The 15,265-nt window shown below is 40.7% G+C and overlaps 1 protein-coding gene and 1 non-coding gene across 3 annotated transcripts; one reads left to right on the plus strand and one right to left on the minus strand.

The window, feature by feature from the left end:
• Positions 1-700: 700 nt before the first annotated feature.
• LOC124204849 (NACHT and WD repeat domain-containing protein 2-like) lies at positions 701-13,867 on the minus strand. Of its 2 annotated transcripts, XM_046602074.1 has the most exons (33): positions 13,638-13,867; positions 13,446-13,534; positions 13,328-13,388; positions 13,232-13,257; positions 9,021-9,050; positions 8,734-8,937; positions 8,512-8,656; positions 8,221-8,446; positions 7,778-8,139; positions 7,259-7,702; positions 7,001-7,191; positions 6,803-6,941; positions 6,535-6,736; positions 6,245-6,455; positions 5,921-6,165; positions 5,714-5,860; positions 5,532-5,637; positions 5,282-5,454; positions 4,912-4,935; positions 4,598-4,664; positions 4,364-4,516; positions 4,148-4,303; positions 4,022-4,078; positions 3,853-3,948; positions 3,461-3,782; positions 3,075-3,402; positions 2,896-3,007; positions 2,729-2,835; positions 2,516-2,662; positions 2,275-2,454; positions 1,938-2,203; positions 1,755-1,873; positions 701-1,689 (listed from the first exon to the last, which is right to left on the minus strand). In XM_046602074.1, the coding sequence occupies exons 1-33, from the start codon at positions 13,738-13,740 to the stop codon at positions 1,132-1,134; spliced, it is 5,796 nt and encodes a 1,931-aa protein (XP_046458030.1). In that variant the 5' UTR covers positions 13,741-13,867; the 3' UTR covers positions 701-1,131. The 2 variants fall into 2 exon arrangements, with proteins under 2 accessions (XP_046458030.1, XP_046458040.1); XM_046602084.1 differs by lacking the exon at positions 4,912-4,935.
• Positions 13,868-14,571: 704 nt separating this feature from the next.
• On the plus strand, positions 14,572-14,643 carry Trnaa-cgc. Its single transcript has one exon. It is a non-coding gene; the product is annotated as a tRNA-Ala (tRNA).
• The last annotated feature ends 622 nt before the right edge of the window (positions 14,644-15,265 follow it).

The following is a 15,265-nucleotide window of genomic DNA, read 5'->3' on the forward strand; positions in this document are numbered from 1 at the left end:
ATACGGTGTGTTTTGCATGTGAAGGGTTTTCTAGTTCAAATGAACTCTAATTGGGATATGCCAGAACTGGGGCGAACAAAATCGGACACGGCCCTGAATGAAATGAAATACAGTCAAAATTTTTAGCAATTTTTATGCCACGTCACTATCAAGGTAAACCGTGATGTGGGTGTACCCACAATGTAATTATCGAGAAAAGGAAATATATATAGGTGCCAAAAATGTCATCTTTATTTCAAGGCGACTACAATGGATTGAAGGCTGTTAAAATTATGCACACATTTCTCATGTAACAGGTACAACACAATGGTACATATTATTTAACAAATAAAATTATTTCAAATTCATCCAGAAATTGAGAAAGTTATTCTGCAACCGAGCCTGGTAGCGACAAACAAGGGATTTTGATACGGAGATTGAACGCTTGGGCTCCAATGGAGCCGCTCCATTGTATTGTTTACAATTTCATTGCTCAAGTTTTACAAAACAACCGGACCACGAAGAAAACCTACGGCTCGCGTCGCCTTTCTTATTTCGCCAGCATAACAATTATCTTACCTGCTTCTGACTGACTATACTAATGGGTCTTGTGAAAGTTTACTCCGATTTGACACTGCTTGTAGTTATATAATGTTACGGCACGCCCTGCCAACCCCCCTCATGTATCCATCAATAATTTAGAAGGAGAAAAACTGGAAAATTATGTTTTTCAATATTTTTATTTAAAAAAACAAAACAAACGAGTTTGCTGATAACGACTAGAAGAAATACTGCAAAAAACATTCAACGAAATTCTTCTTGTTTTGAAACTTGAATAAACAATAACTGACACTTTGAATTAGATCCAGCGATCTATTACATAAGTGATTTAGAAATTCCAGCATATGACGTCGAGAAAATTTTTACACGGTACTTTGAAGGTCGAATAAAATAGAACAGAGTATACATATGGCATAAATATTGCATTCCAGACGGTTCCAGAATTATAAAGCTTCCTTCCAGCTTATACAGTCTTACATTATTTCCTCTTTTTGAAAAGGCATATAGTATAGTGTCTTTAAGCACAATCAAAATAAACGTGGAGTAATTAAAGGGAAAATACGGAATACTGTTATACAGACGTACGTGCAATTAAGAAATGACGCAGGCTTTTGACGTCACTTTCTGGACGGTGCCAGTTTTATTATTCGTTATTTGAGTTGCTTTAGCCCAAGAAGCCGCTACGGTTGCGGCCGCTTTTAACGTGATATGGGAGCCACCTCCGGATTCTTTGTCGCCTTTTCGGTTCTTTTTATTTGAATCGCCATCCTGATCTGAACGACTCGATTCGCCACTGACGGCTGATGGAATTCGCGTTTGTCGAGTGCGTGACGGTAACGACGCGAGAAACTGAAACGATCCGGGCACCGCTGGATCGGCAATGGCCAAAACTGACAGACAACCATCCAGCGTACCGATCACTACGCATCGGCCATCCGTTGTGGTGTCAATGGCTGTTAGCTCAGCTGCCAGCCGGTAATTGGCTAACATTTGACCATCAAGAACTCGGAATACACGCAGGGTCTTGTGTCCGCTGTGGTAGTACAACACGTACTGATCGGTGGCGTTGAAACTAGTCACGTTGGTAAAGACACCTTCAGCCGAGCGAGAGATGAGCTGGGAGACGGTCGAACTTGATCGCAATTCAATCTAAAAGAAAAAAGTTTTTTTTTTTAATTAAAAGACCAAAATTGATACGAAAATAATTTGTTTACCAGTTCCAATCCGCCTCTTGAAGGAGCGTAGAGTCCTAATCGGCCGTCCTTGGTCACTTGGCCACTCCAGCGACGAATGGTGCGGATGTGTTTCTTTGTACGGACATCGAAAACAACCCCTTTGAAAATATTAAAATGCAGATAAAATTAGTTTTCCATTAAATTGGCCATCAATTTGTGTACCTTTGTCTTGGTCCATCAGAGCGACTTGAGTGGCCTTACCGGGCACAGGGATCAGCAGGCCAGCTTGATCTTTCTTAGCGCCCTGGTAGCGCGGAATGAATTTGTGTATCAGAACGCCCGTCTGAGACTGGAAGACATAAAGGTAGTCGCGATTCTTTTCGTGTCCCTGCATAACCAGCATTAGACCGTCGTTGGTCAAAATGGCTGGACGGAAGGTTCGCACCGGAATTTCCACTTCGTATAAAGCCACACCATTCGGGCAGTCACTAAAGCGAGAATAATGACGAAAAACACATCAACAATGGGTACTATTTGTGTTACCAAAGCCAATATTTACCGGACTACCACAACAGCTTTTCCTTCGTTGGCCGGTCCTAAACGAGACGCCGTTAAGAATTTGGTGTCCTCCTCCATGAGCATAATTTGCTTGACGGAAGGCTGTTCAGCCCGGAAGCAAACGCGACGTTTCGGCCATTCCCATATCAATATGCTACCAGACTCGGCTGCCAGAATGTGTCTAAATCCAAAGAAAGGATCGATCAGAAATCGTAGGATCGATTGAAATCAAGATGTTATACCTGCCGTCCTGTGTGATTAACGCGTGAGTTACGATAGCTCCTAGAGCGTTGTACGCCAATTTATCCATTAGTTTGCCTGTTAGGATGTGCCACACCCCTACGCAACCACGAGTCACCGTCACGGCCACTCCGGTTGTTTGACACAAGCTGGAACGAAAGAATAATTATTTGATTTAAGATTTGGATTCGGACCATAATGTTAGACGATGTTACCTTATGGAATCAATTTGGAGTTCGTGACGATCGATCACGTGAACTTGTTCGAAGACGTTATTCAAATTCCAAACTTTGACGCTACGATCGATTGAAGAAGTGATGACCTAAAATCCGACCAATCAGCAATTTTTCTAATAACCGGGAAATTTGAATGAACGATTTACCGAATTCCACGGACCAATCGTGTACGGCACGATGGCTAATATTCTGCCAAAATGAGCATCCAAGACTTTGACTAGTTGTCCGGTAGGAATTTTCCAAACGTAGAGATTTTTCCTTTACAAAAATATTTTCATAGATTATGGGTTATTTAAAGAAATAAAATACAAATTGACGTTCAAACCTGACACCAGCAACCGCGAATTCGTCGTTTTTGCTGAGTATAATGCTGTTTGATTGCAACAGACTGACGGAGATGTTCCTGACTCCGGTGGGTAACTTCAAATCAATTCTTTTGGCACTCGGCGTCTTGTTTTCAAAATCTGCAGCGTTCCATATGCAGAAACCGAGGGCAGTGGTGCCCAAGACGTGATTTTCCGTTTCACTTAAGCTCAACTGAAGAAGCAAGTCATCACCGTCAAGAATGTTGCCTTTACACCATCCGCCAGCTTGACCCGATTCTTCATCGTTGCAGTTACGACCTTTTCTATTATTCCCTGTTGGTTGATCTTCTATAGCGAGAAAGATTTTTTAAAAATGTGGTTTATTTTAAAAGAATGTTGTTCCTACTGTTTAATCTGAAGACGGAAACGTTGGCACTGTTAAGATCCGCGCAGGTGTAGAGAATATCGCGCTTCCGGTTCATCACCATAGCGCTGTGGAGTTCGAGTGGACTGGTTCGCTGCCCGTCGTTGATGGTTTGCAACACTAACCGTTTGTCATCCAAGTCGCCCGTCCAAAACACAACGTGATATTTCCCGTGCGATTCAAAGTCCATGGAGAGAAGCTGGAACTGCGGCTGACTTAACGGACACCTTTCACGGCGGATCTCAACGGCAACGCCCTGCATGGTCAACAGCACCCACTGGCTTTGACCGTACAGTACGCAGTGCTGTTTAATCGATAGACGTAATAATTCATTCAATTCAATGCAAATAATTAATTATAGTATTATAATTTACCGTGTCGAGCAAGCAGGCTCCTCTGACCGTTTCGTCTTCCTGGAGTGGATTGTTGATCACAATCTGCTCGCTGGTTAATAAGTTCAATATGATGGTCTATTTTTGAAAAAAAAAAAAAAAAAGAATTCGGGAGATCAAGTGAATTATTAAATTTATTTAGTTTACATACCTGACTGTTGTTTGTCCAAGCGGCAGCAAAGCGATCGTCCGGACTGAGTATCAGACCCTGGTGAAATTATACGAATTTTATGATTGAAAAAAAAAAGGATGAGGATAGGACAATAAATACAAATACCTGAAAAACACCTTCGATTCCCGGATTGACGGCTCTTGTTAAATCGGAAGTGGACAAATCCCAGATGAGAAACTTGTTGGAAACGGAAACAACGAATCGAGCGTCCGACGTTAGGCAGACACCAAACACGGCAAACTGATGCCCTTCCAACGAATACTAAGCCACAAAATTCAATGACAATCATTTTAATAATTTTTCGAATAAAACGAAGTATACTTTCAGAGGTCCTCCAGGTGTGTGGAGACAGTGGGCGGTAGGCATAAGAGCACAGTTGTTGATTCCTTCTTTATCGCACTGTTCCAGAAGTCGACGAACGTTCAAATTGGCTCCGGCTTCCGGCAGCAAGCGACCAATTAATTGGGAAGCCAGCTGAAACGACATTGATGCAACATATCCTCAGTGAAAATTCTAGAGATATTTCAAAGTTGAATTAGAGACTCAGGAATTCACCAGGTCAGGGTATTGCGTTAAAATGGCTCCTCCAAGACGCAGAGCATCGGCTACAAGCATCAATTCCCTTTAACGACCAATATTTCATTATTAAAATGTAATCAACATCCGCTATTGGTTTATTGAGTTGCGGGGCTCAAACGGGCCCCTGTTTTCATTTATATCACTGCTGAATGAACGTTAGTTAATTGTGCTTATTTTTTTAAAAACAAAGGGTTTAGTTTCCAGATTAAAGATTGTTTGATGTTACTACATTTGAAACTACTTTGATTACTCAGCTATTTATAACTTAAGGTTCGGGTTGTGACTTTTACCTTGTAGTTAGGCGGACAGTCTCTCTGATGATTTCGACGAGTGAGTAGTGTTGCGTGCGTTTGTGGACACGAATGTGCAAAGTGAGGATGGTTTTGTTTATCGTTTAAAGTTTTAAATTCATAGGAATATGATTATGTCAGTGTAGAAAACACATTCAATTTTAGAACCAAAATTTATCTTTCTAGTCTACTTTTTAACATGTTAATTAGTTTGTTTATATGTTGTGTGGTTTAAAATAATATGTTTATCCGTATTTGTACTACTTACGCATATGCTAGCAGATATGATGCAAATCATGGTTTTAGCATTTGTTTTGTTTTTTTTTTAAATAAAGAAAAGTTAATGCCCATGCCCAAATTGCAGTCAAACCTGGACATTTCTCGATCCTCGAGGTTGTTGCATGTGTCTTCAAAATCAGATAAAACGGCCTGAAGTGGACAGGACGACAGTTTGGCATGGAGCCACTGGTAATGAAACAAGACGTTATGGAAAAGGTCGTCCAATCTCCTGGCACGAACCAAATGATACGGCAGCTCTCCAAACTATAGAAATAGCGGAAATTCAATTGCTGCTATTGCTTAAATAATGTATCCGTTCAACGTTTAGTTATTTGTGTGACCTTGCGCAAATTGTAGCGAGACACTTTGCCGTCTTTACCAACAAATACCAGCGGCTGGAGTGGAACTTTGCGGTCGGCTTCTCCTTCTTTTTCAGCTAAATTAAATCTATTCAAAAGAAAAAGAAAAAATTTAAACAAAAATACACATTCAGCTGTACGTTTTGCTTTCAAATAGTTTGTACCGCATTCGTTGAATTTCGGTGTATTTAAATGGCTTGGGATTGCCACCGCCCCAGGTGCCCATGAAATATTCCGCTATGGAAGAGTGGAAGTAAATAGCCAAGTTCTGGTTCTTGAAGTAACGCTCCTTCGCCGCTTCCTTAAATTGTCTACCATCATAATAAATGAATGACATTTTCCATATAGTCAAATAGTAACAATGGACTTGCCTGTGGTACCAATTGAGAACCGAGACTCCATCAGCCTCTCTTTCAGACAGGTAATTGGGAAGATCATTGCGGATGCGCGTCCACAGCAGAGGTGGAATTCGCCTAACTGGCGGCATGTGATACTGATACACATCGTCAAGCACACGGTCGTCCAGCGACAGCAGATCTTCCAGTTCCGTCTCCGACAATCCGCTTTTTGAAGCCGTGATGTAGGCTAAGGCGTGAAACACCAGAATGCGACCATGCTGCAACAACCCAATCGCATTTTTTTGAAAAATTAGATCCGATCGAAATGTTGAAACCGATTATATAATTTCAGTATACCTGAATTTCAATTCGCTCGAACAACATCATAATACTGTCCATAACGTTTGAAGCCAAATGCGTTTCCTGGGCGCGTGAATACGATTTCCACCTGCAGATCTCGGCGAAAACCAATTTGACGAAAATCGGAAGCGAACATCGGGCGATAGCGTTTGACACGACACGCCACTGATAATTTGTCAGATCACGATGACTGTTGCGCATCCAATGTCTGTAAAACAAATAATTATTGCCGAAGGTAAATCAGATCTCGACAAAACGGAAAAAAACATCAATTATTGTTTTAATACCGGATGACTTGAGAGGCCAGCTCTTCACCCAAAGCCAAAACATGAATGAAGTTATCTTCTTCGTCAATCATTCGACGTAAGGTCTGACAGTCTTTGGAAATTTCGGGATTTTCCGGTTCGTAGACACAAGAGACAACGATTTTACAGAAGGGAGGTAAACGAGTTGGTAACCAAGCCATCTTGTTGGCATCCTGAGCTCCACCTAAAAGTATTAGACAAGATTGTTTTTTTGTTTGAAAGCAAATGTTTTAATTCATAAGGTATATACCGATTTGATCCACCGAGTCGAGAAAAACGAGAAGCGGTTGTTCTCTTGTAGCTAACGCCAGCAATTGTTTGAAATATGCTGTCAGTGGTACCAAGTCGTCCGGAATGGCGTCAAAAGGGATCATGTAGTTATAAGATATCTGGAACGAATGTTAGGGAATTTAAAAAGATGTGTTTTTAATTCAAATAAGCATATTACTTGTTGGCAAAGTGAAATTAACATGGGTGTGATGGCACTGGAATCCGGTGTCGTCCCAAGGTAGCGCATGATAAGGACGGGTTTAATTGGTTTATTAATTTTGATAGTCGACGGAACTGATGTCGGATCCGGATCTGGATGCTCTTGTATTGGAGTGCTAAGAGCAATAGAGCCTCGATGGCTACTTCGACCTGGATCAGGATTGATTAACAACGATCTTCACCAGTTGATTCTACATTTTAAAATCAATCAAATTACCGTCAGTCATGGTGGAAACTGGGCTGAAGATGCCACTGGAACTTTGACGACGACTACTGGCACCACTTGCTGTGAATCCTGTATCGTCAGATTCTTGTCTTGACAAGGTGGTGCTGCTCCTCCGACTTAATGTTCCGGAAGCGGTTCCTTGACTTGGACTGGCTCTTCCGGAATCCGGACGGGACATTTCTTCTTCCTTCAAGAAATTGGTAGCGTCGTTGTGGCTATCGGTTTTACTGCTGCTTTCGCTCCGGTCCGTTTCACTTCCTTTTTTGTTATTCGATCCTTCTCCCGACCCGTTGATGTTACTCCGATCCGTCTCACCTCCTTTCTTGGTATTCGATCCTTCTCCCGACCCGTTGATGTTACTTCCACGGCGTCGGTTATCGGTAGGCGGAGGAGGGTGGTTGCTTCCGTCATCCCCCGTAGGAGAAGATGAGTCTTCTGTCATCAAAAACAGCAGCAAGAAAAATAAGTTAATTGACTATATTTTAGTAAAAATGTAGACTGAAAACTAACTTTCCTGAGCTTCAGTCAGCCAGGTGATGATGAGACTGCCAGATCTAGCCAATAGTGAAGTTTTGCCGCATCCGCCGGCTCCGAAAAGAGTGAGCGGCTGAATAGAAGGACCCAGGATGTAGCGACGAACCTTTTCCAGATCGTTCTCTCGCCCGTAAAAGACTTTGACGGAATTATTGCAGGCGTGAAGATGTTGAAGGATTTCGGTAACTATCTGCCCTTGAGGGCTTGAATCTTCTTTGCGCATAGCTCGATCCACTAACCGCGCAATATTACGGTAAAAATGAGAAATAAAATTCTGAAGGTACTCGTCGTGTGTGTCGTTTGCCAACCCATCACGGCCAATCCACTCCACCGTGTATCTGAATTGTAATAAAAAGTGTAATAGAAATTTCCATCAAGCATTCATCGAATTGTGTTTTGTCAAAATTAATAAATTATACCTCATAAGATTGGACGGTTCGATTTTAGCGGGCATTCGTTCATCACGGAGATTGGCCAATAAGCGAACGGCTTCAGCATCTAGAGCCCTATTGGCGATATCAATAAAAAGACCGGCTCTTCTCAAATTCTGAAGGTTTATGTTGTTGATGTAACGGACGTAGGCCAATACGTGATTCTTGGTATTTCGCACTTTTAATAATCCATTGATGACTTCTCTTTCAGTGACTGAAAACAATAATCCATCTCATTAAATTGGTTATGCGAAAAACATTTAAAATTTAATTTCTCACCAGACATTAAGTAATTGTGCATTGAATCAAAATCCAGCTGCCCTTGAGCATAGAGTGTGGTGGCAGCTTTTCTCAATAGTTTCTGCATTCGATCCAGGGTATCCCACCATTTGGCTTGATCTTCTTGTTGCAGCTTCGGTACCCTCTACATGACATCAAATGATTTGAATTAAGCCAGCTAGGTTTGAACGATAAAAGTTCGCTCAATTTGGGTCGGCATACTTTGTTGTTGAAATTGACCAGGATGGAAGAAATAGGCTGGAGAATGCAAATGGGAGGCACGGCGTTTGAATCCTTTTTGTACCACGTGTCGAGCAATATAACTTCTTGACCCATGGTCAAAAGTATTTCACGAAATTGAGCCAATTCAGAAGCTAAAATATAAGTTGGTATGGGACGGTAGCCATACTTTTGTCCTAAGAAGACCTGTTCACAATATAAACAGTGTCAATCAACGGTGTGTACGTGAAGCAGGCGACATTTTTGTCGATATTCAAATTTGACATTACCACAAAGTTGGGTCCCATTGACAGACGTTGTTGGAAATGGAACTCTTGTTGGCGGTGTCGACCGTTCAACTTCCAAGATTGAGATAAGAGATGACACCTTTGTTGTTGCTAGTTCGTCCTTATATTTCACACTGCCGTATAATACAGCATTTTGGTATTTCAATAGTTGGTTTAGGGTTGAGTAGGGTAGGGAACAATAGATTGAATGGGAAGAGAGGGTAAAATCGGGGCCCTCTGTTGAGGTCCCTACAAATTACACAGAATTAACAGTAGCAATAATGTCGATCACTGTTGGGATGCAATAAATTCCCAACACACTCCCCAGTAGAGCCCGTTCAATTGGCTCGACATCCTGATCGACTTGATATCCGTTGGATTAGAGATCTGAGAATGCGGTTGAAGAAGGATGGCCGGATGGCCTGGATTACGAGGAGCTGTTTCGTTGACTGGCTACGGATTCAGTTAATTGTCCATTCCATTTGATTCCGATTGAGAGTTGGCTGACTCTTTGGAAGTTTGCCACCAGGATCCCATACCGATTGGTGTGTGTTGGAATCTTCTTCAATGTCCTTTAACACAAGAATATTTTTTAGAAGATGTGAAACGATTTTGTTTGGTACCTGGGTTAACGAATAAGAGAACAGCAACTGGTTGATGAGATGTTCTTCTATACTTGGTAACCTTGAGATGCGTTTAGGAGCTGGTTTTACTGGCTCCAAGCGCTTCCGTTTCATTGAGTTTTGTTGATTGGCCAATTCCGGAAGAATTGCTGCTTGACTGCACGGCGATCTGAACTTCGGAATGATTTCTTGGTTGCTTTCTACGTTTGTTGAATTGACAAATGCAGCGGCTTCTTGAGGATTTTCTTTCGAAGCTTCCTGGATTTCTGGCGACGATGATAAATTTCCAGAAGAAGAGAAGTTGGTTTGTTTAAGTTGACTCGGAAAAGAGTTAAGTGTTTCCAGCGATGCAGCTGGCCTTCCCGAGGGGAAAAAAAGAAAGGTAGGAATATCCTTTTCTTTGGAGCCGGCTGGCGGAATCCTAATAATTGAATCTTTAGTTTTTAGACAATTGAATGTGTCAGGAACTTCTGCTTGATAAGTAGGAGTTTCTTGATGACTAAGAGAGTGAGGAGCTTCTGCCGGATTGGCTGGAGCTTTTTGAAGATTGAGAGTACCAGGAGCTTCTGCCGGAGTAGCTGGAGCTTCTAGAATAATGAGAGGACGAGGAGCTTCTGCCGGAGTAGCTGGAGCTTCTTGAATAATGAGTGTGCAAGCAGTTTTTTCGTTGCTAGAGGAGCTCAAGAGATTTTTGGACTCCACTGCATCTACACCATCTAAGTTTGCAAATTTGAGGTTAGTTGCTTTCAGCTCGTCTTCAAACCTTTTTTCGTCTTTGTTTCCACTGGATTTGACCGGAATATCTGAGATTGATAGCCCTTTTTTTGGTCGTTGTTGGAGACTGGCTGTTCCAGGCTCCTTTTCCATCGGGACTTCTTTTGACTGGGCTGATTTGACGTTTTGGTCGCTGTAGCAACTTTTCGCGTTCGATGATGGGATTTTTTCTGCTCCTTCCAGATTTGCTGAGTTTTCTAACTTTGAAACAAAGGAATTATTTTCTTTTATTTCGTTCCTTTCAAACCTTTTTTTGTCGGGATATCCGTCTGGCCCATCCGGAGAATCCGAGAGTGAGTCTCCTTTTTTCGGTGGGTGAGGGAGACTGGCCGTTCCAGTCTCTTTTTCTTCCGTCTGGATATTTTCTTTTGACTGGTATGAAGGGGTGTTTTGAAAACTACAGCTTGTTGTCGTAAGCGACGACACTTCTAGTGGAGTTGGGTTTGGCACTAATACTGCTGCAAATTGAGATGTTGAGAGGGTTTTGAGAATTGACTCTATTACTGGATTTGTTTGAGAAGCTGGCTCCTGAGAAGCTGTTGGTGATAAGTTGACATCTCCTGGAGCGACGGGCACTGAAAAGGCTGTTGAGATGGCTGCGATCACCTGACTGATTATGTCCCGATTGAGTTGTGCTTGGGTTGCTGCCTGGTTTGCTGCCTGGGTTGCTGCCTGATGTTGGAGAATTTGGAGCATTCTTTCTCTGTCCTTCTCCCATTCTTCGTCATCTGCTTCCTTTTCGAGTTTGTCTAACCATTCTCTTCGTTTTTTCTTTAAGATGTGAATTTTGGCGACAATAACATCGTCCATTGTTTGGTACATGGTGTCGATGTCTGCATTGATCTCTTCTTGGTCTTCGCCTTCTTTGTACATTTCAGCCTGGACCCTTTTTGAGAATATCTCATAAGTTTTGTAGAATCCATCTAGCTTTTTTTCTAATTTTTCGACTTCGATAAACGCTTCCAACGTCATTTCTGTTGATTTGTACGTTTCGACGAGGTTAATGATACGGGTGATATGCTTTTTAATTAAAGTTCTTGCGTAATTTGGAGCCATTGTGAGTTGGAGGTGGCTCCTAAGGAGCTGCTGAGAGTACGAAAAGAAGATAATTAGTTTAAATTAATGTTTTGATTAAGTTGATTAGCCTTTTTGTTTGTTGTTCTGCTCGGTCTTCGGAGATTCGTGGTGCCGAATTAAATTCTGCTGTCTTTTCCACTTTCTTTGAATTCCTTTATGTGAAGATATCTGCAAAAACTGAATGATTTTGGAGCTAGGGTAATTTTCTAGCTCCTTACAATCCCACAAACGGCATAATAACAATTTTTAGGAAAGAGAATTTAAAGAGTTTTTGCCGCAAGACGGCGGTTTCTAATTCCCAATTTTGTGCTCAGAGGGCGCTTTGTGCCTTCTCAGAAAAAGAGAAAGATTTCCCTTTAAGCAAACAAAAAATGCAAGAGCGTAAGAGCGCGAGATTTGTTTCGAAATGGCGGAAGGCCTTTGTAAATAGAGAGAGAGAAAAAAAAATTCAAGTTTTAATCACCCTAAGGCGCACACGAGGCGAACGCGTTGAAAGGGTAGAGAATTTTCCCGCGTTTTTTCCAGTTTAAAGGGGAAACCGGCCTAGCCCCCCAAAAAAGAGAATATTTTTCTGTCGTATTTAGAGAGATCGTTGTGCCTTCTGAGACAGAGAGAGATTTACCCAAATGATTGAATAACAAACAATGCAAATTAATTCAAAAAATGAGAGAGATTTGTTTTCGGGAAATGGTCTAAGGCCATAGCAAAGAGAGCGATAATTTATTTAAGTCTTTTCACCCTGGGGCTCACACGAGGCGAACTCATTGAAGGGTTAGAGAAGTTCCCGCGTTTTCCCAATCTAAGAGGTAGGGAAGCAAGCCCCCCCAAAAAAAAATTCTTGAAAGGAAAGAGATTCCCGCGTTATCCCATTTTTAAAGAACGGGCAGTGAACCCAATCAGCTGAGATTCGTTTTTACAATGCCGGGAGGCGTATCAAGAGATAGAGAGGGAATTTAACCTAAGGCTCACACGAGGTGAACACGTTAAAGAGGTAGGGAAGTTCCCAAGTTTGCCCAATCTTAGATATTGGAAAGCAATATCCCCCCAAAAAAAAAAAATTTGTTGAAAGGGAAGAGAGAATAATCAACTTAGGCGATGATAATTTACGTGACAAAAAAAGAAATCCCCCTTCAAAAATGATTTAGGAATCCTATTTTAATTTTAAGAAACTTTGAGGAAATATTTTAGCTTTAATTCAAGAGAGAGAAGAAAAATAATTTACTGTTTAGAGGGATCTATTTGCTTACTAGACCCCTGAGAACAAGTTAAACTCAGAGAGAGAGAAAAAGATTCTAATAAATGACTGACCTGCCATAATTAAACACAATTTTCTTTGATAAATGGCGGCAATGATTAAGCAAAAGGAGATAACGAGAGAAAGATTTGAGTGTGATAGAGCGAAACTAACTTAACACTGGTTGGAGAAAACTCCGGTTCGAAGGACCATGTTGGAAATGGAACTCTTGTTGGCGGTGTCGACCGTTCAACTTCCAAGATTGAGATAAGAGATGACACCTTTGTTGTTGCTAGTTCGTCCTTATATTTCACACTGCCGTATAATACAGCATTTTGGTATTTCAATAGTTGGTTTAGGGTTGAGTAGGGTAGGGAACAATAGATTGAATGGGAAGAGAGGGTAAAATCGGGGCCCTCTGTTGAGGTCCCTACAAATTACACAGAATTAACAGTAGCAATAATGTCGATCACTGTTGGGATGCAATAAATTCCCAACAGACGTTGACAGTTTTCAATTTCCTTCATACATACTTAATTCAATAATAATAAAACATACTTAATTCATACATAATTTATTTTCATTCATAATATAATATTTACATTCTGTCGTCATGTGATCGTCGGTAGCTTCATCTCGAACACCCCATCGCATGTCAACAACCTAGTTGAAAAAAGATTTGAATTGTTGTCGAAAGGTGAACTGATGTCAATAACATACTTGAAATTCTAATCCGTGCTTTTCCCTACAATATTCTTTTAATTTGGGATAGACTGTGGCCATCAAAGTGTTTCGTTCCATCGAAGTGTCTGCCCATGCGCAATAACAAAAAAAAAGGGTTAAAAAACAAATCAAAGTTAGACCACTATAATAAAAGCGAGAATAGACTTTTTCTTTTTTGTCTTTTCTTACCTGTGAAGGTGGAACTGGTGAAGATACGGACAATTTTGGAGCTGACTGGGGGCAAGGTGCCCAAAGAGCCAGCGAAAATTTTGTCGACCGTTTGGTCGTCCATGATGTTAACAGTTTGGAAGCAGACTGGTTAGTACAGCGATTTTGAAGGTATCTGCAAGTTCATATACAAAAAACTTAGTCAGTGACGATGGTGTATTGTTGTCGAAGTAACCCTGACTACCCGACTGTCGGAGAATGCAGCATTGCACCTGTCTTTATCGATCAAACAATGTTTATATTCAACGAAGTCTTAAAACGCTATGACTGGACAATGGTTATTATTAAGAATAAGGTCTCTACTAGGGACCAAATGAAGTGAATAGAAAAATTACGGAAGGGAAATAAGAAAACAACTCGGTTAGCTTTAAAAATTGAGCTGGAGACGCAACATTTTATCCTGTGATGGGCATTAGGCTACTACTGCGTATTAACTATACAAGAATATTGGACAGCACTGATGCGATTCTTTCGTTCGCAAATAGGACGCAGAAACACGCAAGAAAACATTAGACACGCGCTTCTGGCAACTACTGAGGAATCAATTTGATTTTTTGGTATCTTTTTATAACACATTTATTACTCGCCAGTCGTCACTTGGTTGACCGAGTCCAAGATTTACTAAATTTAAATCTGAAATATTGACAACAAAATCCAGTATCCAGGTTATGTCTTTCGTCGCTTTCAGTTAAATACAATGTTTCGCAAAATGTTTTATTGCATTTCACACACGCACTTGCCATTACAACTAGCGGTTTAATGTTTGTATTGTTGTGAAAAGGCAACATAATCAAGAATTTCGTGCTTAAAATGCAGAAAGCAGTACTCAACGTGTAACGAAAAATCAACGATGTTCTACTATCATCTATTTTAAAGCAAGTACTTGACATAGTACGGGGATATAGCTCAGTGGTAGAGCGCTCGCTTCGCATGTGAGAGGCCTCGGGTTCGATCCCCGATATCTCCACGAATGTTTTTTTCTTTTTAATTTTTTTTTTTTTTTTTTTTTTTTTTTTTAAATATGTAAACAAACTAATTTTTTTTTAAATTACACTGGAAACAGAATAAATATTACGTTAAGAAATAACAGGCGCGCGGTGGGGGAGTTGGATAGGGCGTTACTTCACCATTCAAGATTTCCACAGACATAGGTTCGAATCTTCAAAAAGGACTAAATTGTAAGTATTCATAGACTTAGGTTCGAATCTCCAAAAAGGACTAATTATTCATTCAACTTATCTCTCATCCAACAGGTGAAGTCCATAACATCAAAGATTATATATAATCTGAATCTGATACGAGCATGCAATAAGCTCCTTGTTCGATTTGTTATATGAGTCTTTCAAGTGACTGCTTACGCGAATAGCTATTGTGTGAGGTACGTGTTTTTTTTTTCTTTTTGTTAAATAATATTTTTATATCTTATTTATTTTTGTAATTTATCCTTACATATGCTTGCATAATTTGACTTTTTTTATCTTTAATCGCAATTAGACCTACTTTAAACTATCAGGTAGGGTAGGTGCGGAACTTTAGCTGTTGATACGTTGATACTTTAGACAATGGATAGTTTGGGAAAGTATCGTCCT

The sequence above is a fragment of the Daphnia pulex genome, chromosome 2, assembly GCF_021134715.1.
Source record: "Daphnia pulex isolate KAP4 chromosome 2, ASM2113471v1".
Taxonomy (NCBI): Eukaryota; Metazoa; Arthropoda; class Branchiopoda; order Diplostraca; family Daphniidae; genus Daphnia; species Daphnia pulex.

Bases quoted from the DNA above. Each gene is read 5' to 3' on its own strand.
- LOC124204849 (XM_046602074.1), bottom strand. From the start codon at position 13,740: ATGGACGACCAAACGGTCGACAAAATTTTCGCTGGCTCTTTGGGCACC. The intron at 3,403-3,460 runs GTAGGAACAACA...TTCTCGCTATAG, and splicing joins TTCCGTCTTCAGATTAAACA to AAGATCAACCAACAGGGAAT. The intron at 1,690-1,754 runs GTAAACAAATTA...TTTTTCTTTTAG, and splicing joins CAAGAGGCGGATTGGAACTG to ATTGAATTGCGATCAAGTTC.